The 22,914-nt window shown below is 35.8% G+C and overlaps 1 protein-coding gene across 2 annotated transcripts in view; it reads left to right on the forward strand.

Moving 5' to 3' along the window:
* The window catches only part of FZD3 (frizzled class receptor 3), a 93,870-nt gene that overhangs the window by 41,618 nt on the left and 29,338 nt on the right, over nucleotides 1-22,914 (forward strand). For both annotated transcript variants that reach the window (XM_082726878.1, XM_082726879.1), the window contains exon 4: nucleotides 244-1,261. In XM_082726878.1, the coding sequence (XP_082583004.1) occupies nucleotides 244-1,261 (1,018 nt within the window). The remainder of the gene's footprint in view (nucleotides 1-243; nucleotides 1,262-22,914) is intronic.

Raw genomic sequence — 22,914 nt, forward strand, 5'->3', positions numbered from 1 at the left:
AAATAAAATCTTTGAAAAAAAAATCAGATATAAAACCATATCACTTTTTGATCAACAATGGACAATCTGATTTTATGGCCCATAAACAAGAATCAATATTTACTTTATTCCTACTTAATATAATTGTACGCCAAGGATATTAGAATGAAGAAGGTCATGAGTGCTAAATTTGGAAACCCAAACTGTTAGGTATCAGTAGATTTCCCAATAAGTGAAAATGGTTCTTATCTTGTATTTTTTTAGGTTCCCAGATTGTGATGAGCCATATCCTCGACTTGTGGATCTGAATTTAGCTGGTGATCCTACTGAAGGAGCTCCAGTGGCAGTACAGAGGGACTATGGTTTTTGGTGTCCTCGAGAGTTGAAAATTGATCCTGATCTTGGTTATTCTTTTTTACACGTGCGTGATTGTTCACCTCCTTGTCCAAATATGTACTTTAGGAGAGAAGAACTTTCATTTGCTCGATACTTCATAGGATTGATTTCAATCATTTGCCTCTCTGCCACGTTGTTTACTTTTTTAACTTTTTTGATTGATGTCACAAGATTCCGTTATCCTGAAAGACCTATCATATTTTATGCAGTCTGCTACATGATGGTATCACTAATTTTCTTCATTGGGTTTTTGCTTGAGGACCGAGTAGCCTGCAATGCATCTAGCCCTGCACAGTATAAGGCTTCCACAGTGACACAAGGATCTCATAATAAAGCCTGTACCATGCTTTTTATGGTACTCTATTTTTTTACTATGGCTGGCAGTGTCTGGTGGGTAATTCTTACCATCACATGGTTCTTGGCAGCTGTGCCAAAGTGGGGTAGTGAAGCTATTGAGAAGAAAGCATTGCTATTTCACGCCAGTGCATGGGGCATCCCCGGAACTCTAACTATCATCCTTTTAGCGATGAATAAAATTGAAGGTGACAATATCAGTGGCGTGTGTTTTGTTGGCCTCTACGATGTTGATGCATTGAGATATTTTGTTCTTGCTCCCCTCTGCCTATATGTGGTAGTTGGAGTTTCTCTCCTCTTAGCTGGCATTATATCCCTAAACAGAGTTCGAATTGAAATTCCATTAGAAAAGGAGAACCAAGATAAGTTGGTGAAGTTTATGATCCGGATTGGTGTTTTCAGCATTCTTTATCTCGTACCACTCTTGGTTGTAATTGGATGCTACTTTTATGAGCAAGCTTACCGTGGCATCTGGGAAACAACATGGATACAAGAACGCTGCAGAGAATATCACATTCCATGTCCATATCAGGTAAGGGAAACCTTGTTCTAAATTTCAGAATGTGTAATAGTGAAAAGAAGGCATATTACTCTAAAGATCTAATCTTAGCTAGTTAAAAAAAACTGTTTATGAACCTGTACATTAAAATTTTAAAGATAATGAACAAATATATTATAGAAAGAATGTAATATATGTGTTTCTATAAACCTTTTCCGTTTAAAAGATGACTTTTACAAGTCTAAGCTATGGGCTTTTAAGTAGTTTACTTCTGTTGTCACAAAACAGTTTGCTTGGTGATTGTTTAGAAGTGTACAGGTTTGAGGGTGAGAAGCACTTTGCCAGCTGATAAAAAGGCACTGTCTTTTGTGAAAATTTTACTGATGGTTAAAAGAGGAATTGTTTTAACAGTTTTGCAAAAGTAATAGAATGCAGTTGTACAACTAGTTCATCTCTTAATTGGTCTTGGTTTTTCTTTTTTGCATACTGAATATTTTATGATTTACCTTCGAATGTAAAGAGGTCAGATAATCAGTCACAGAATCATAGAATTTTAGGTCTAGAAAGAACTTTAGAGGTCTTTTATTTGAGTTTCTTCATAATTTAGAGTTCTTAAACATCTATCTCATTTGAGTCTTAGAAATGTTAAGTGACTTAGTTATATCCAAACTGGGATTTAGTGTTAGGAGAGGAATGTAGCAAGGGAACTACTCCAGAATAATTGATGCTAAGTATTTCTCTTATCTTAAAACCTTCTCTAGAACCTATGACCCTAGCTATCATTCTCTGTAACTTTTAAGACAAGTTTTCTTGAAAGAGCAGTCTCCATTGCTGTCTCCTGTTCACATTCCAGGTTAGCTGTTAGAAGTGCACCATCTCCCTTCACCCTTAAGGTTTTTTTTTTTTTTTTTAAGATTTTATTTATTTATTTGACAGACAGAGATCACAAGTAGGCAGAGAGGCAAGCAGAGAGAGAGAGGAGGAAGCAGGCTCCCCGCAGAGCAGAGAGCCTGATGTGGGGCTTGATCCCAGGATCTTGGGATCGTGACCTGAACCGAAGGCAGAGGCTTTAACCCACTGAGCCACACAGGTGCCCCATCACCCTTAAGGTTTAATTACGTTTTTTAAAGTACTAACATATTATAGATAATTTTTATCTCTTTCCACTGCTAGACAGTGAATTCTTTGAAAGCAAGAACTTCTTTTTCATATTTTTGTATTTTTTGAACACATATTCTGTAGGTTAGTAGATGATAACATCGAGAATGTGACTGTATATATGGAGAAAAGACATTTTTAAGAAATGGGGGGTGTATGTGCCTGGTGGCTCAGTTGGTTGAGCATCTGACTCCTGCTTTTGACTTGGGTCATGAACTCAGGGTTGACCCTGAACTACCTGTGGGCTCTGCACTCAGCAGGGAGTCTACTTGAGATTCTCTCCCTTTCCATCCTCCTCTGCCCCACCCTTCACACTCTCTCTATCTCTCTATCTCTGTCTTTCTCTCTATCTTTCCCTAAAATATATAAATAAATAAATCATTAAAAAAAAAAAGGAAGAAAGAAATGGTGACAGTGGTACCAGGAACAAGGAGTGTATGATTAGCACATAATCAATGCTGATAAATATTTAATGACTGAGAATGTCAATTTATTATTGTATAAATATTAGCTGTGGACTTTTTCAAAACAACTTATATTGAGAAACCAGAAAAAATGAATGATTGAAATTGAATTTCTTGGCAGAATGAATTATTGAAAATTCTTAATATGAGTTTTCAGACCTGAAGCTAAGTTTGGAATTTTGCCTCTAATGAGAGAGAAAGAGATGGTTCAGTTACATCATTGGCTTCTTTATATAAGTTATCTAAGATTCCAGATATATAGTATGTTAGACTATTGAAAAAATAATGTTTGATTAAAAAATAATGACCTAAAAAATACCAATCTGAAATATATAAATTGATAAATTAGTTGGGATGCCACTATTTTCAGGACATTCCTAGAATTCTTTGAGCATTTTATTTATTTATTTATTTATTTATTTATTTTTTTGATTGAGCATTTGCACATCTTTAGAACTAGTGTGAGCTGCACAGAAATCTGTATGTGTAGCCATGGATTAAAATGTGTTTTTCAGGGACGCCTGGGTGGCTCAGTTGGTTAAGCAGCTGCCTTGGCTCAGGTCATGATCCCAGGGTCCTGGGATCGAGTCCCACATCGGGCTCCTTGCTCGGCAGGTAGCCTGCTTCTCCCTCTGCCTCTGCCTGCCTCTCTGTCTGCCTGTGCTCGCTCGCTCTCTCTCCCTCTGTCTCTGACAAATAAATATAATCTTTAAAAAAAAAATGTGTTTTTCATTTCCAACATATCAAAATAACTTTGGAAATGAATTATTGACGATATAGTGAAAGGAATAGAGAATGACATTGTAATGATAGCATGGTTATTAAGGTGTAAACTCTGAAGCACAAATCCTGGCTTCGTATCTTATTTTCACTATTTGCTAACTTTATAATCTTAGGCCAACTTCACCTCTCTCTGCTTTAGTTACTTATCTGTAAAATGAGTAATAGAATCAAATTATAATGAAATAATAATAGTATTAGAAACAAGCAGAATCTACTTCCTCGGGTTGTTCTTAGGAGTATACATGCACGCGTTCAGAAGAGTGCCTACTACATAATAAGTGCTTAGATGTTAGCTCTCATTCATTTTATTCATTTGTTATTGTTTCTGCTGTTATTTACATACATATATATAAATAAGGGATTTTAAAAACCATCCAGTACCAAGCTTTACCAGATGACATATTTGCTTCAGATTTTCTTTTATTTTAAAATTTTAAGTAAGCTCTACACCCATCGTGGGGCTTGAACTCATGACCCTGAGATCAAGAGTCTCACACTCTAATGACTGAGCCAGCCATGTGCCCCTTGCTTCAGGCTTTTAAAAAAAATCTTTACGGATTTGGCTGAAGCTTCCTATGCTCCCTTCCCCAATCCTGTTCCTCTTAGTCCCTGCCCAGAAACAACCATCATCCTGAATTTGGAGTATCCCATTCCCATGAAAGTCTATACATCTATATGTATACATATATACAATATGTATATAGCTGTGGAACAGCTATTTTACAGAATTATGTTATACCGTGATATTATACGTATTTCTGTAACTTGATTTTTTTAACTTAACATTTAGATTTTGAGATGTATTTATATTAATGCTGTGGCTTTAGTTCATTTTTATTTATTTTTAAGATTTTATTTGAGAGACACAGAGAAAGAGAGCCAAGCAGGCTTGGGGGGCAGAGGGAGGAGTAGAGTTCATGCTGATCAGGGAGCTCCATGGGACCCTGACCTGAGCCAAAAGGCCAACAGTTAACTGACTGAGCAACCTAGGTGCCCCTCTAGTTCAGTTTTTAAAATGTGTTTCCTGGGACGCCTGGGTGGCTCAGTTGGTTAAGCAGCTGCCTTCGGCTCAGGTCATGATCCCAGCGTCCTGGGATCGAGTCCCACATTGGGCTCTTTGCTCCGCAGGGAGCCTGCTTCTCCCTCTAACTCTGCCTTCCACTCTGTCTGCCTATGCTCGCTCTCGCTCACTCTCTCTCTGACAAATAAATAAATAAAATCTTTAAAAAAAAATGTGTTTCCTTTTAAGGAAGTTTATATTATAAAATGTTTCAAATATGTGGGAGTATAGTAAATAACGTAGCAAACACGTGTGTACTCATATCCAAACTGCCTTGAAATCTTAACATTATATTATATTATATCTATCTGGCTGGCTGGCTGGCTAGCTATCATTGAAGACAAGGTTGATGCCTGCCTGTGTTCCCTTAGGTGTTCCCATTCTTTTTCCTGTCCCTCCCCACAGGTAACCCTTCTCGTAAAGGTGGTGCTATCATTCTTCCCAATATTTTTATATTGTGGCTGAGTATTTGCAGATCTATAAAACTTGTGGTTTGTAAGTTTTAAAAATCCATTAAGTGAAATCATTCTATAGCTTGCTTTTTTTCATTTGGCTTTATGTGTGTACTACTAATCTGTTCATTTTAACTGTCTTAATCTAATATATATATACTGCAGTCTATTCACTCATTCTTTTATGGACATGTAGTTTCCAATTTTTTTTGCTGTTATAAACCATTTTGCGGTGAACCTATCTTCCTTGCACATGTCCCAAGAATTTCTAGGATGTATATACCAGAAAGTGAAATTATTGCATTGTAAGATACATCATCAAACCAAATGGTTATTTTAATTTACACTCATAGTTAAGTATGAATTTCCCATTTTCCCCATCATAGTGTTCTCAGGCTTTTTAGTTTTTGCCAACCTTTAAAACAATATCTCAATCCTATAGTAATTTTTATTCCCCTTGTAAGGTTGAACATGTTTTCATAGGTTTATTGGCCATTCAGGGTTTCTCCTCTGTGATTTTGCTCATTTCCTGCTTTGTCCATTGCTCTGTTAGGTTATTTGCTTTATTTTATTTTGTTTTACTTTAAGATTTCCTTTTATTTGAGGGAGTGCATGGGCGTGAGCAGGGGGAGGGGCAGAGGGAGATAGAGAATCTGAAGCAGATTCTGTGCTGAGTGAGGAGCCCAATGTGGGGCTCCATTCCAGGATGCTGAGGTCATGACCCAAGCCAGAATCAAGAGTCAGACGCTTAACCAACTGGCCATCCGGGTGCCCACAGCAATTTTTAAAATTTGATTTTTTGACTCCTATCTCTAATCTCTTGAAATGTATTTTTTCTACATTACGAAGAAGATAATTTTATTGTTCATACAAGTAAGCACTATGCCTTTTGCACCATTTATCAAATAGCCCATCTAAATTGTAATGCAACCTCTGTCACACTCAAATTTCATTTTTAGGCTCTCTTTTGTTTCATTGGTCTATTTCTGTTGCTTTGTATTAATCCCATGTTTCCCCTACCTTGCTCTTCAAAATTATGTTAACCATTCTTGCCACTTCTGTATATGAATTTTAGAATCAGTTTATCCCTGAAAAACATTGGGCATTTTGATTGAAATTATTTTTTATTTTAAGTGAACTTGGGAGAAATTGCCATCATTGTAATACTAAGTTTTAATATTTTTTTGTTTATTTATGTTTTCATTTATTTGTTCCCGGTACCTTATATTTTTTGTTGCAATTGTGAATGGGGTCTTTTCTCTATTATGTTTTCAAATTGATTATTGCTGGTATACAAGAATGCGATTAATTGAATTTGTGTATTGATCTTATATTGAGCATCCCTGCTGAAGTTTTTTATTAATTCTAATTATGTAAATTCTTTTAGATATTCTTTGTAGAAATACTATTGTCTGCAGGTAAGGACAGGTTTGTCTTTTCGTTGCTTTCTAGTTCTTACGTTTTAAGATTTTTGCTTCTATATGCATATGTAAAATGGATTGTGATAAGTTTTTCTTTTCTTGTATTGTCCTTGTCCAGTTTGGGTATCAGGATTATAACAGCTTCATAAAGTGAGTTTTTTTTTAATTCTCAGTTTTTACAGTGAGTGGAGAGGCTGTTTGCTCTTTGAAAGAGTTGATATAGCCTCTTAAAAACTCTGTCCTAGGATTTTTTTTTTTTTTTAAGATTTTACTTACTTATTTGACAGAGAGAGAAATAGCGGGAAGGGAACACAAGCAGGGGGAGTGGGAGAGGGAGAAACAGGCTTCCCGCTGAGCAGGCAACCCAGTGTGGGGCTCAGTCCCAGGATCCTGGGATCATGACCTGAGCCAAAGGCAGATACTCAACGACTGAGCCACCCAGGCGCCTCTGTCCTAGCATCTTTAAAGTAGGGAGGGAGAAGTTGTGAAAGACACTAGGTTTTTTAAACTATTATTTGAATTTCTTAAATAGTAATTGTTTTATTCAGGTGTTTTATGTCTTATAAAGGCATTGTTCATTTTATTTTTTAAAGATTATTTTATCTAACTTTTCAAATACATTTTCATATATTTTTTGTTTTGTAAATTTTTACCATTTTTTGTTTGTAATGTATGTTCTCTTTATTTCACTTTGGTCAGTCTTGCTAGAGGATTATCTTTTCAATTCAGTTATTTCTGTTCTTGTTTTCTTACTAATGCTTCTCTTAAAATTACTTTGTTTTTCTAAAAAACAAAACCTTTAAAAGGTTAACTCATGCATTTTCAGTATTTCTAAATTTTTAAAGTGTGTTTAATAATCATTTTAGCTTTAACCAAAAACTATTATTAACCATGTTGGTTGTTCATTCATTTTGTTTCCCATACTTGTCTTCAGGTATCTCTGTGATTTATTTATTATTTTTTGGAGAATCCTTTATTAGTTCCAATTAGGGAATCTCTTGACTTTTTTATTCTCGTTCAAGTTTTCCTAAACCTGATGAATGAACTGCTTTTTTCACACTAACACTTCATGAATTAATAATACTCATATACAGACATTTTTAAAAAAAATTTCCTGCAGTATGTATTTTTTTTCCCCCAGAGTTAATATTAGCCTTTTTCTTCAGCACAGTAGTTCAGAGGCTGTTCTGGAAGATAGGGCAGGTATGATTAAAGCTTTATTGTGTGTGTGATCCCATTAATTCCCTTGTGACTCTTGGTTTTCAGTCTTGCTTAAGTAATAGTGTTGAATTAAACCTGGCTGTTTAAGGGTCACCTGGATAGCTTAGTTGGTTAAGTGTCTCCCTTTGGCTCAGGTCATGGTCCCAGATGGAGCCCCATGTTGGGCTCCCTGCTCAATGGAAAGCCTATTTCTCAACCTCCCTCTGCCCCTCTCCCACTCTCATGCTTTCTCTCACTTGCTCTCTCACTCTTTCTCAATTAAATACAAATAAAATCTTTAAATCTGGCTTGTTCAAAAAAAGAGAAAATGCTATAGGGGCACCTGGGTGGCTTAGTCAATTAAGTGTCCTCTGACCCTTGATTTCAGCTCAGTCATGATCTCTGGGATGGAGCCTTGCACCAGACTCCACACTAGGTATGGAGTCTGTTTAAGATTCTCTTTCTCTCTCTCCCTCTACTCCTCCCCCACTTTAAAAAAAAAAAAAAAAGGAAGAAGAAAGTGCTATAAACATCAACTGTTAATTATATAAACTTCATTGTGGCTAAAATCTGTTATCTTACTTGGTATCTGCAGCATCTTATAAAATAGATATTATGCCTTCATTTCTGCCACTTTCATGGGAGGAAGTTGACGCAGTAAGAAATCATATGTCTTACACAGAGTCTCATTAACAAAGTGTATCAGTGGTCAGCAATCTATAGCCCGCTGACAAACGATAGGGCCAGCCACCTAGGTTGGGTTTTTTCTTTTTTAATTATGATAAAGTATTCCCATTAAATGATAACATAAGATTTGCCATTTTAACCATTTTTAAGTGTATTGTTCTGTGTCATTAAATACATTCACATTGTTGTGCAGCCATCTCCATCTCCAGGAACTTTTTTATCTTCTTAAACTAAAATTCTGTACCCATCAATCAGTAATTCCCATTCTTCTCTGCCTCCCAGCCTCTGGCAGCCACCATTCTACTTTATGTCTATGAATTTGGCTAGTCTCAGTACTTCATAGAAATGAATCATTACAATATTTGTCCTACTTTATGATTTTTTAATATTCAAATATTAGAATTTTTGTATTTTAATTCAGAATTTTACTTTAGAGAAATCTTCTACAGACTTGTGAATTGAGCACCAGAGATTCTATCTTCCTATTTGAAGTCAGATGCACACATAATTGAGCAAGATTTGCTAACAAGAGAATACCTAAAAGAATACCTAGTGGGCTCTGAATAATTTCTAATGAGAAGTTTTTTAAGTGTATTAAGCAATGATGTTATCCTTAGAGTAGCCGCCTCAGGGGACTTGAAGAGCATAGTATTTTCATATGTTTGCTTTAAAATTGGTAAGGTTACTTAATAGTCACTTTGTATAATACTGAAGATTTTAAATATTTAAAAAATGGGATTGTGAAGTAGTTGATCACATTGTTTCAGAGTACTAATTGGATTTAATGCAAACTGCATGTATTTAATTAATTTGAAGAAAATGGCTGATATAGTCTTATAAAATATTTAAAATACTTTATACCAACTATTTATTTAGCAAGAATGCATTTTAAAAATGTATTAAGTAATACTTGAAAGTAATATTTAATGCCTGAATCCAGAATTAATTATGAAATATAGCCTGAGTTGTCAGAATAATGCATATTTTACAGCTTATAATCAGTAGGGTTTATTTCTAGAATATGTTTCCATCTTATGTATTATTTAAAGATCACAGTAGTTTTCCAGATACTTGGAGTTTTTTTGTTTTTGTTTTTGTTTTTGTTTCCTTTAAAAATAATTCCCAGGGGGGCACCTGGGTGCCTCAGTGGGTTAAGCCGCTGCCTTCGGCTCAGGTCATGATCTCAGGGTCCTGGGATTGAGTTCCGCATCGGGCTCTCTGCTCAGCAGGGAGCCTGCTTCCTCCTCTCTCTCTCTCTGTCTGCCTCTCTGCCTACTTGTGATCTCTGTCTGTCAAATAAATAAATAAAATCTTAAAAAAATAATAATAATAATAATTCCCAGGGCCGCTGGGTGGCCCAGTGGCTTAAGCCTCTGCCTTCGGCTCAGGTCACGATCTTGGTACCCCGGGATCGATCCCTGCATCGAGCTTTCTGCTCAGCGGGGAGCCTACTTCCCCCTTTCTGTGCCTGCTGCTTTGCCTACTTGTGATCTCTCTCTCTCTCTCTCTTTGCCAAATAAATGAATAAAATCCTAAAAAAAATTCCTTATATTTATTTACTGTCTCTTAAGAGGCTTAAAGCATTTTATAGGAGAGTTTAAGTCTCTCCTATAGTTATTTGACTATAACATATTGGTTTTAAAATGGGCTTTGACATCATAGACTGGGTTTACGTCCTGCCTCTAATAATCTGAGCCTCAATTCCTTACATGAAACACAAGAAATAATAGGTTAAATATCTACCTCATGGGTGGCTGTGAAGATTAAATGCGATACTTATACTAGCGTGCCTTGCACCAAGACAATTCTCAATATTCTTTTGTTGGAAATATATAAGTACTGAGGTTCGAAGGAGGATTATTCCTATTCTTCACTTTTTTCTTCTAAACATTGATTTTCAAAAGAGAACATTTCCTTTTTTAAAGTGCCTCTTCATTTTTTTCATCTCTTCCATCCATCTAATTCAGTGCTCTATGTCCCAAGGATTTGATTCTAGAACCTGTGTTTTGGTAATAGAAATATGTTACCATAATACAAGCAGCTTAGCTGAGACTGTCACATTCGCATTAGAGCCATTTGTAGAATTCTGAGAAAAAACATTTTTATAGAAAACAAACAAAAAATATTATTTGTATTCTTTCAGTCACACAAGGGAACCCATCTGTTATTTATCTAGTCTCGATCCAGAAAAATACAAAAATAGCAGAATAATGTCAAATCTAACTTGGTATGATTTTAGCTTCATTTACTGGTAATAGTGCTTCCCTTTACCATGCAATCCAAAACGGATCAGCAGTGTGTATGAAAGGACCATGAGAGAAATGGGTATGTTTTACACTTCTCACATTAGCAACAGTGAGTAATTCTGTGTAAATATATAGTACTACTAATCTTTTTTATTTTTTGCTCCTAATTTTTAAGGTGGTAAATATGTTGCCTGTGACTTCCTAGCACCAAATTGATTTTTCCCCAAATTTGTTCAGTGTCAATAATACAAGAAAAGAGTGAGAATTCCCTGAAAAAAAAAAAAATTCTAAATCAGGGGTGCCTTGATGGTGCAGTAAGTTAAGCATCCAACTCTTACTTTGAGCTCAGGTCATGAACTCAGAGTTGTGAGATCAAGCCCTGCATTAGGCTCCATGCTCATCATGGAGTCTGCTTAAGACTCTTCCTCTCTCTCTGCCCCTCCCTGCCAAAGTAAATAAATAAATCTTTAAAATATGTGTGTGTGTGTGTGTGTGTGTGTGTGTGTATTCTAAAGTTCTTTTAAGAAGGTATAAAATATATAAATAGAACATTAACGAATATTAATAATAAAATATTAATACTCTATGTACAGGTTGTAAAATGCTGTCACATGGCACTTAAACCTACAAGTTGCCATTATTCTGGCTTCTTGTTACACAGAATAACTTAAGCCATGAGTTCAGTATGTTATTTGCAGGTATATCTGGAGTCCACATTGTTAACACCTTTTTAGGCAAAATTTAATACACTTGCCACAGTCTACAGCAGGGCACAGCAAACTTTCTATAAAAGGTCAAATAGTAAGTATTTTAGGCTTTGCGCACTCTCTCTCTCTTGCTCGCGCTCTCTCTATATATATGACACATTTTTTTTTTTAACTACACAATTCTGCTGGTGTAATACAAAAGCAGCCATGGACAGTATATTAACAAATAAAGTTCTAGTAAAGCTTTATTTACAAAAACAGAATTGTGGCACATTTGGTCTGTAAGCTGTGGTTTGCCAACCCCTGACCTCTAACAAGCATTATTCTGTATCACCTTTGATAACTTTTATAACAGCAAATGGTAGCCTGTGGTGTTTTTCTGTCCCATGTAAATTTTCACTGTTTCATTCTCATTACTGCTTTTGGGAATAATTATTTTACTGAACTGCAAAATAGCATTAAAAATATTCAATACGGGGGCACTTGGCTGGCTCAGTTGGTAAAGCATGTGACTTTTTAAAAAAGATTTTATTTATTTATTTGACAGAGAGAAGAAGATTATAAGCAGGGAGAGCAGGCAGAGGGAGAGGGAAAAGCAGGGAGCTGAGCAGGGAGCCCGACTTGGGGCCAGGACCCTGAGGTCATGATCTCAGTGAGCCAAAGTTAGACACTCAACCAGCTGAGCCACCCAGACGCTCTGAGCACGTGACACGATCTCAGGGTTGTGTGTTTGTGCCCCATGCTGTATGTAGTTTACTTAAAAAAAAATTCAGTGTAATCTAGTTCTATTTTATCACTGTAATAGATACAAATAAATTCTAGTATGTCACTATAATAAAGACATGCCAATAAATCTTATTTCTAGTAATCTTTAAAGACATTACCATACCAATTTAAGGAAATAATTTCAGTAGTTTATGGGAATAGTAAAATAAAAGCAAAATAATATAATAATCATAGAAGGTTCTAGTTTATTAAGTATACTGTGCACTAGGTCCTGTATTTGGCAGTTTTTTTTTTTTTAAAGATTCTATCTATTTACTTGACAGATCACAAATAAGCAGAGCAGGGGCGGGGGCGGGGAGCACACTCCCCTCTGAGCAGAGAGCTGGACGCAGGGGCTTGATTCCAGGACCCTGAGATCATGACCTGAGCTGAAGGCAGAAGCCTTAACCCACTGAGCCACCCAGGCTCCCCTTCAGCAAATTTATACACGTATCTCATTTAATCCTCAGAATAGCCCAGTAAATTAGATTGTACTCAGTTTTATAAATGCGGAAATTGAGTCTCATGTACTTATACAATTTACCCAAATTCATAAAGTGATAGAGCTGGAATGTGAATCATCTTTCTAATTTCAAAACCCACAGTTTTACGTCACTTTACACCTCTTCTTATTAAAAATACTAAAAACAAAAATAAAACACCACTTATATGAATGAGCATTTGGGAGACATTCTAGTCCTGGCTGTATCTCTGATTAACTTTGTGTCTTTAGACCACTCAGTTTATAATTTCTTCATCTCAAAAGTTAGAAGATCAGATTGAATAATCTCTAATGTTCTTACCCATCTAGTATTAAATGAATCTAGAAACTTTTCTCCCATAAGCCACAGTTTCTTTTTTCCCTTCCTATATAAAACTCACTCATTAATGCAACAATCTTTTATTACATATATCTAACATTGGGGCATATTGATAGTTGCTGAGGAAGCAACAGTGCAAAAATGCAGCTTTTACCCCGAAGGAATTCATTAGTCGAGTAGGAGAAAATCAATATGGAAGTCAGATAATTCTGTAACTAAAGTGAGTTCTTACTCTTTTGTTCCTTTTAAAAATATGGAGAACTCTAGTGAAAATATCTTAAATATGATATGGATTATTTTATAGCTAAAAATACAAGTTGTTTATTAAGTATACAAAGGTTAATTTAGAAGAGTACATTTATTTTTCCAGCATGTCCAATGGAAATATTTCATAGCCAAGTTATTATGTCTCTTTGTAAGTTGAGTAGGAAAATGCTTCCTGAGGTCCTAAAGTTTAAGTGACTAGATAATCACTTTAACAGTTTCTTAGATAAATATTTTATCATCTTAACCCTCAAAATATAGCACTTCAATTTCAAAGGGTAACTGTGGAAAAAATTAAGATAAGTGATGTCTTAACTTTACCACCAAATAGAAGCACTATGTATGCAAATACACGTTCTTGTGTGAACATTACGATATATTTTGCATAGCTGATAGAGAATTTTGGCTATAATTCGAAAGCCCAAATTTTTGACTAGCTGCTTACAGTGATGTTTTTTGCAAGGGATGTGTGTGTGTGTCCATTTATCTATCTAGAGGATCTCCTCTTGCCCTTTTTAACAAAAGAAAGACCAAAAGAACTGCCTTATAAATTTTGCCCAAAGTCAACTTCTGGTCTTCTGAGGTTTACCACTTGTACCGTAATTGGACAAAGTGAGTGAAGATCTGAAAATGATAACTCTTCTACTTAACACCTAAAGCTGAGCCTTCATAAACTACCTTCTCTATGCTTATTTTCTTCCAGATCCCTTCCTAATTCTAATCGCCCTTCCAATGGAAGGGACGCGTCAGCAAGGGAAAAAAGAGAAAGAGGATTATTAGAGTTTTCACCCAAACTTTTTCAGTTATTTTCCTTCTCCTATAAAATATTCATCTGTTGATACAGTTACATATTTGTCCTCTCTGATGATACCATTTTGTTCTTGGCCCATATCAGACACCTTTCTGTAGAAGCAGAATCAGGAAGTGAGACTTGAGTTCCCTCAAAGATTAAAAAGTGCCATGTACAGATACCAATTGTACTCAAAATAACTGACTTTTCAGATTAGCTGGCTTGCTAGGTTGGAGGATATTTTCCAACCCTGCTATAAGATAAAGTGATGACCTGTGCATGTTGGATGCATCTCCTGGAAGACTATTTTTTGGAATACCTGCAGACTTCTCTTCCTTACCAGTAGTTATGTGTTAATGGTGTTTATTTTGTCTATGCTAAATTCATTATGTTTATCTAGAACCTGTTTATGTTACTTCAGTATGGAGTTGAATTAAATATTAGGTAAGACAGTGAAGAATGGATTGGAAAAGAAAGCATTTTCTTTTTCTTTTCTTTCTTTTTTTTTTTTAAAGATTATTTTATAGAGAGAGAGATAGGGTGATTGGGGGAGGAAGAAGAAGAGAGAATCCTTAAGCAGATACCCTGCTGGATGGGAAACCCAATGCAGGACTCCATCCCAAGACCCTGAGATCATGACCTGAGCTGAAATCAGGAGTAGGACATTTAACCAACTGAGCCACCCAAGCACCCCAAGAAAGCATTATTTTCATGAAAATAAGTTGATTGCTTTAGAAAAAAATTGATGAGGGGCACCTGGGTGATTCAGTGGGTTAAGCCTCTGCCTTCCTTCCCATGCGGGGATAGAGCCACGCATCGGGCTCTCTGTTGAGCAGGGAGCCTGCTTCCCCCTCTCTCTGCCTACTTGTGATCTCTCTCTGTGTGTCAAATAAATAAATAAAATTTTTAAAAAAGTATTGATGAAGTCAAGTTGTTTTTTAAAAAGATTATTATTGAAGTTACTATAGGCAAGATGAACTATTAAAGATCTTTGAGGAGACTGTAAAAATCTAGGATTTGTACATAGATTGCTTTATGAGTATTTGAATGCTCTGTTCACTTTGAAGAAATAGGAAGTAGAAATCATGGATGGTGATAAGCTTGTAGCATGTAAGAAAAATCTGAAATATTAGTAGATGAGCAATTAAAGAAAAAGCCTCAACCTTACATCAGATGTTTATTTTAAGTTCAAATAAATACTTTGTGTGTGAAAATAAAGAGGATAATTAGAGTCCTCCTTGATCTGTGGATCCACATGTTAGCAGTTTTGGAAAAATTTGCAGCCATTATCTCCCTAAATATTATCTATTCTGCATTATCTCCTCTAGGAACTCACTCCTAGGACTCTAATCATCCTCTTTTTAGGACCTTTCATTCTGTCCTCCATTTCTCTTAACATCACTTTCATATTTCCCTTGTCTCTCTTGCTGCATTCTGGATAACTTCATTTTCATCTACATATAACAGTTCATTAAATTTCTCTTCAAATAGCAGTCTAAACTGTAGTTTTGCATTTCAGAAATCTAAATGTTTCTATTTCAAAACTTGTGTTTCTAGGCATCTAATTTTTAGAAAAACTTATTTATTCCAAGTAGTTTCATGTAGATAGGTAATCTTTATGACTGTATCTGTTATTTCTATAAATATTACATACTTAGCCAGTATCTCACAGTTTCATCCAGGCCTTCTTAGCCCCTCCAACAATTGCTAGTTGCAGACTGTCCCAGGAAGAGCATGAGGTTAGGTAAGGTAACTCTGCAGCTGAAGGGTGTCCGCTAACCCACTTCCTGCAACTGATCAGCAAGTCTTTCTTTGAAGGGGATCTGGCAGTGCATCTCCATGTTTACAAGTTTCACAAAGTACAAGATTCGGGTTGAAATTATTTTCTCTCCACACTTTAAAGATAATATTATACTGTCTTTTAGCTTTCATAGTTGTTGAGTTGGTTTCATCGTTCTGTTGGTTGCTAGCCCTAGCAGGATAAATAAAAAGAAATCAACACTTCTGTGAAATTTTGGGAGAGAAACAGAGACAAAAATCTTGAAAATATAAAAAATCTTCAAAAACAGCAACAATAACAAAAAAGACCTTTTGAATGCCATTGTTTGCTCCAGGGCTCCCAACCAGTTTGTGGATACTATCTGAGAATTCATGGCAGGAATGTCACTTCTTCCTTTGCCCAGTCTTGCTTCCACCACTTTCCTTCACAGATCTCTTCCTTATAAACATCTAGTACCCCAAAATTCATCTCTGCATCTTCCAGAGAATTCAACATGTTCTCAAGAACAAAGATGAAATGAAGCTATTTCCATATAAACAAAAAGTAAGAATCTAAGACTTGTACTAATGGCAATTCTAAAGGTTTCAAGATTCTTCTTTAAAATGATCTCTGGGGGCGCCTGGGTGGCTCAATGGGTTAAGCCGCTGCCTTCGGCTCAGGTCATGATCTCAGAGTCCTGGGATCAAGTCCCGCATCGGGCTCTCTGCTCAGCAGAGAGCCTGCTTCCCTCTCTCTCTCTCTGGCTGCCTCTCCATCTACTTGTGATTTCTCTCTGTCAAATTAATAAATAAAATCTTTAAAAAAAAAATAAAATGATCTCTGGAAGATATTAGGAGGTGAAAGAAAGAATGATGAGGAAATAAAATAAAATTAAGTAATTAAAAAAATAAAATTGTATGTATATAAAGCTAAACAAATACTGTTTCTGTAAAATATTAACAATGCATAATTTGGGGTAGCGCCTTACTGACACAGTTGGTTAAGCAACTGCCTTCAGCTCTGATGATGATCCTGGAGTCCTGGGGTAGAGTCCTGCATCCGGCTCCCCGCTCAGCGGGCAGCGGGGAGTCTGCTTCTCCCTTTGACCCCCCACCATGTTCTTTCTCTCTCAAATAAATAACATATTTAAAAAAAAATAAAATATTACCTAAAATCCAGTAGAAAAAGGACAAATGTATACTATATATAGACCAGAATTGGATTAATGCTTCAATCAATGAATTGCATCAGAAATCAATTAACGGAGGCACCTAAGTGGCTCAGTCCTTTAAGCAGCCTACTCTTGATTTTGGCTCAGGTCATGAGATAAAGCCCACATTGTGCTCTGTGCTGGGTATGGATCCTGCTTAAGATTCTCTCTCTCTCCCTCTACCCCTCCCCATCCCGCCCTGCGTGGTCCCTCTCTTTAAAAAAAAAAAAAAAAATCAATCAATGGTGATCTAGAATCCCTGTTAAAATGCCCTCCTCCCTCCACCCATTTTTTACTTTCTCCCCATCAGCGGCCTCTTGTTCTTAAGGGTTGTTTTTTTCCCCCCTGATTATGTTTTTTAATTTAATTTTTTGAATAGATGATGTCTAAGCATGATTTATAATGTTACAAATTTATAGTGAAAATCATTATTTCTACTTACATTCCTCATATTCTCAATTTTTATCCCCTTTTTATAGTTTCTTATATGTATTTCCAGAATTTCTTTTTTCATGAGACTGTTTTGAGAAATAAAAATCCTCAGATACTTAAAAGCTCAGCACACAATAAGAAATCAACTAAATTTGGGACGCCTGGGTGGCTCAGTTGGTTAAGCAGCTGCCTTCGGCTCAGGTCATGATCCCAGCGTCCTAGGATCGAGTCCCACATCGGGCTCCTTGCTCGGCAGGGAGCCTGCTTCTCCCTCTGCCTCTGCCTGCCTCTCTGTCTGCCTGTGCTCGCTCGCGCTCTCTCCCTCTGTCTCTGAAAAATAAATAAAATCTTTAAAAAAAAAAAAAGAAGAAGAAGAAGAAATCAACTAATTTTAATTCCCTTCTTTCCTTAACCACTTTATGACCTTAAGAACCAGAAAGCAGGGGCGCCTGGGTGGCTCAGTGGGTTAAGCCGCTGCCTTCTGCTCAGGTCATGATCTCAGAGTCCTGGGATCGAGCCCCGCATCGGGCTCTCTGCTCAGCGGGGGGCCTGCTTCCTCTTCTCTCTCTCTCTCTCTGCCTGCTTGTGATCTCTGTCAAATAAATAAATAAAATCTTAAAAAAAAAAAAAAAAAGAACCAGAAAGCATAATTAACCATGTATCTTGCTGCTAGATGTCATAACTTGCTTTATACCTGTAAATGTAAATTATAACCATGAAACTGTATTACGTGCATGTCATAGTCTTAATGGAAATTTCAAAGAGCTTTTCTAGCTTTGGCCTAAAACTAATTGAAATGGAGAAAATATTCTTTTTTTTTTTTTTAAGATTTTATTTATTTATTTGACAGAGAGAAATCACAAGTAGGCAAAGAGGCAGACAGAGGAAGCAGGCTCCCTGCTGAGCAGAGAGCCGGATTCGGGACTCAATCCCAGGACCCTGAGATCATGACCCGAGCCAAAGGCAGTGGCTTAACCCACTGAGCCACTCAGGTGCCCTGGAGAAAATATTCTTAAAGTGAATATGTTTAATAGAAACTCATATGCTTTCTGGAAAGTTATTCTGGAATTTCAGGATATATTCATGAAATGAAAATTTGGTCATGCGTATTTTTCCCAAAAAGGATTACCTTATTGTATTATTGTATTATTTTAAGTATTATACAAATGTGAAATCAGGACACCTCAGTCAGTGGAGTCTACCACTCTTGATCCTGGGGTTGTGGGTTCGAGCCCCACAATGGATGTAGAGATTACTTTAAAAAAATAAACCCTTAAAACCCCTTAAAATTTTTTTTAAATTGAGGTATAATTGACATACTAGTTTCAGGTGTATAGCATAATGATTCAGTGTTTGTATGCATTGTGAAAGGATCACAATAAGTCTAGTTAACATTTATCATCATACATAATTATAAAAAATATTTTTTGTGATGAGCATTAAGATTTCCTCTCTTAGCTTCCAAATATGTGATACCATATTATTAACTATAGTCACCATTGCTGTACATTACATCCCCATGACATTTTTATTCTGTAACTGGCAGTTTGTACCTTTTGAACCTCTTCACTTGTTTCCTAACTACCAGTCTTGTTTTTTGTTATCTGTGAGCTTGGGTTTGTTGTTTGGATTCCACATATAAGTGAGATCATATATTATATGTTTTCCTCTGTTTGACTTTTTTTATTTAACATAATGCTATCAAGGTTCATCCATACTCTAACAAATGGGAAGATTTTGTCCTTTTTAATGGCTGACTAATATTTGTGTGTGTGTGTGGGTGTGTACACACACCAGTTTTCTTTATCCTTTTATCCATCAATGAACACAGATCGTTTCTATATCTTTTTTGTTGTTTCTATATCTTGATATTATAAATAGTGCTGCAGTGAACATGGGGGTGCATGTATTTTTTCAGTTAATGTTTTCATATTTTGAGAAATACTCAGAAGTGGAATTGCTGGATCATAGGGTAGTTCTAATTTAAGTTTTTGCAGAACTTCAATACTGTTTTCCCTTGTGCCTTCATCACTTTACATTCCTACAAGCAGTGAACAGGGTTTCCATTTCTCCCATCCTTGCAGATACATTCCTACCTTTTTGATAATAATCCAACAGGTGTGAGGTGCTATTGTTGTTTTGATTTTCATTTCCCTAATATCAGTGATGTTGAGCATCTTTTCATGTATCTGTAGGCCATCTGTAGGTCTTCTTGAGGAAACTGTCTATTCAGATCTATTTTTAAATTAGACTGATTGTTTTGCTTTTAAGTCATATGAGTTATTTATGTATTTTAAATGTTAATCCCTTATCAGCTCTATGATTTTCAAATATTTTCTGCCATTCAGTAGGTTGCTTTTTCCCTTTTTTGATGGTTTTCTTTACATTACAGAAGCTTAATTTGCTTTTGTTAACTTTTGGTTTTGATGTCCAATCCCCAAATTCATCACCAAGACCAATGTTAGGGAGTTTACTGCCTGTGTTTTCTCCTAGGAGTTAAATGCTGTCAGATCTTATATTTGAGTCTTTGATCCATTTTGAGCTAGTTTTGTGTATGGTTTAAGATAGTAGTCTAGTTTCATTCTTATGCATGTGGTTGTCTGATTTTCCTGACACTATTTATTGAAGAGACTCTCCTTTCCCTATTGTGTATTCTTAACTCCTTTGTTTAAGTTAATTGGCGATGTATGCATGGGTTTATTTCTAGTTTCTCTTCTTTGTTCCCTTGATCTGTCTGTTTTTATGTCGAATCTATACTGTTTGGATTGCTATAGTTTTGTAACATAATTTGAAATAGTGAACATGATGCCTCCAGCTTTGTTTTCCTTTTTCAAGATTCCTTTGGCTATTCAGGGTATTTTGTGGTTCCAAACAAATTTTAGGATTATTTGTTCTATTTCTGTGAAAAATGCCATTGGAATTTTGATAGGGATTGGAAGTCTATAGATTTCTTTGGGCAGTATGGACATTTTGACAATATTAATTTTCTAGTACATGAGCACAAAATACCCTTGCATTTATTTATGTCTTGTATTTCATTCATTGATGTCTTATTTTCTTAATCTGTAAATTATGAGATGGCAGAACAATTTTGACAAGTTTCAAAGAACTCATTTCTGAATACGGCCTATCCCCTAAACAGTTTTTTAAGGCTGAGGGAGTCGATTTGCTGTGGTAATGCTTGGCAAAATCTAAACTGTGTTTTCTGTTTCATTATTTTATACTTAATAACAAACTAATTTACTTTATTCAGTTCATATTTGGAAGAGAGAATGAAACTTTTTGGAATGATTTACCCTTTATTTTGGGGCGTGGAAGACTACTTTATTTTTTTAATCTAAAAAAGAATTATGCTTTTCACAAGATGAATGAGCATCATTTATATTGTAAATAAAGATTAGAATTCTTTATCTGCATCAAGATTAAGTAGAAGTTCTACAAAATTTTTAATCATTTGTTTCCCAGTTATTATTGTAAACATATTGTAAAGTATATGTATATGTATAAAAATATATGTACTTCTCCATTTTCTAGTTATTTCTAATTTGTAAGACTAAAGTAACATCAGAGTGGTAATTTTTTTTCCCCTCAATTATAATTTGGGTGAAAGTCAAGGTGGTTACACCCCTTGTAATCAAATGTAACTTCTAAAGCAGTGAAATTTTCTATTTCATAATGCCATCAAAACAAAGAATTAGGGGCGCCTGGGTGGCTCAGTGGGTTAAAGCCTCTGCCTTCGGCTCAGGTCATGATCCCAGGGTTCTGGGATCAAGTCCCGCATCAGGCTCTCTGCTCCTCGGGGAGCCTGCTTCCTCCTCTCTGCCTACTTGTGATCTCTGTCTGTCAAATAAATAAATAAATAATCTTTTTAAAACAACAACAACAACAAAAACAAAACAAAGAATTAGTAGAATCTAATAAGATAACTATTTTTTTTAAAAAAGTTTTTATTTATCGGGTGCCTGGGTGGCTCAGTGGGTTGAGCCTCTGCCTTCGGCTCAGGTCATGATCTCAGGGTCCTGGGATTGAGCTCCGTATTGGCCTCTCTGCTCAGCAAGGAGCCTGTTTCTCCCTCCCTCTCTCTGCCTGCCTCTCTATCTGTGATCTCTCTCTCCCTGTCAAATAAATAAATAAAATCTTTTTTAAAAAAAGGATTAAAATTTAAAATTTTTAAAATAAAAGATTTTATTTATTTATTTAATACAGAGAGAGAGAGAGATCACAGGTAGGCAGAGAGGCAGGCAGAGAGAGAGAGGGAAGCAGGCTCCCCACTGAGCAGAGAGCCAGAGCCTGATGCGGGACTCCATCCCAGGACACCGAGATCATGACCTGAGCTGAATGAAGGGAGAGGCTTAAGCCACTGAGCCACCCAGGTGCCCCGAGATAACTATTATTTTTGTTTTCATTTTAAATTCTTGAATAAATTTTGGCTTTAAGCCTTTTCTTCATTTGTGTGGGTCTATGGAGTTAAATAATGGCTGTAATATATCCAGATGTCATGATTTTTGAGATAAAAATATTCTGTGGTTACTTTTCCAAGTACATACCAAATAATTCCTTCCTTATCAGCTCACTGTAGTTATTTTTCACAGGGTTAGAAATAAATTGATAGGCCCAGAATGGGAGAAGATAAACTTGGAAAGTGGAAGGAAGATACATAGATACAAATCTAGTGAAAAAAGTGAATTACTAACTAGGTCTCTATTTATCCTACATAGTATAATTTTAAAACTATTTTCTCTCTGAGAGGAACAAAGTATCATAATTATAGGATCCTTAACTTCCTTTTTTTTGTTTTTTCTTTTTAAAAGATATTACAGGGGCGCCTGGGTGGCTCAGTGGGTTAAAGCCTCTGCCTTTGGCTCAGGTCATGATCTCAGGATCTTGGGATCAAACCCCACATCCAGCTCTCTGCTCAGCGGAGAGCCTGCTTCCTCCTTTCTCTCTGCCTACCTCTCTGCCTACTTGTGATCTCTGTCTGTCAAATAAATAAATAAATCTGTTTAAAAATAAATAAATAAATAAATAAAAGATTTTACAGATGTGTCTGACATACAGATATGTTTAAAGAATAATACATCAAATATTGGTAGATTTGCCAACCACTTAATATAAAACACTAACAAAAACCTCAGGTCTCCCTGATTGAACCTCTCTTCTAAACTATCATTATTTAGAACTTGGTGTTTTTGTGTTTTTACTTATATATTTACTCACATGTATTTTTTCCTAAATTATATATAGTATTAGTTTGTTTTAAAACTTTATAGTGTCAAAACTGTAAGCATTTTTTGCAGCTTTTGTCGTATATGTGTGTAAGAAATGGTAATATGTATCTGTTTATTTGCTTTCTCTGCTGTTCAATATTTTATTGTATAAATACATCACATTAGTTTATTTTACTCAATGAGTATTTAGATTGTATCTTGTTTTTCCTCTATTGTAAATAATGCTGCCATGAATATTC

Source organism: Mustela nivalis, assembly GCF_964662115.1.
Source record: "Mustela nivalis genome assembly, chromosome: 4".
NCBI classification, from domain to species: Eukaryota; Metazoa; Chordata; class Mammalia; order Carnivora; family Mustelidae; genus Mustela; species Mustela nivalis.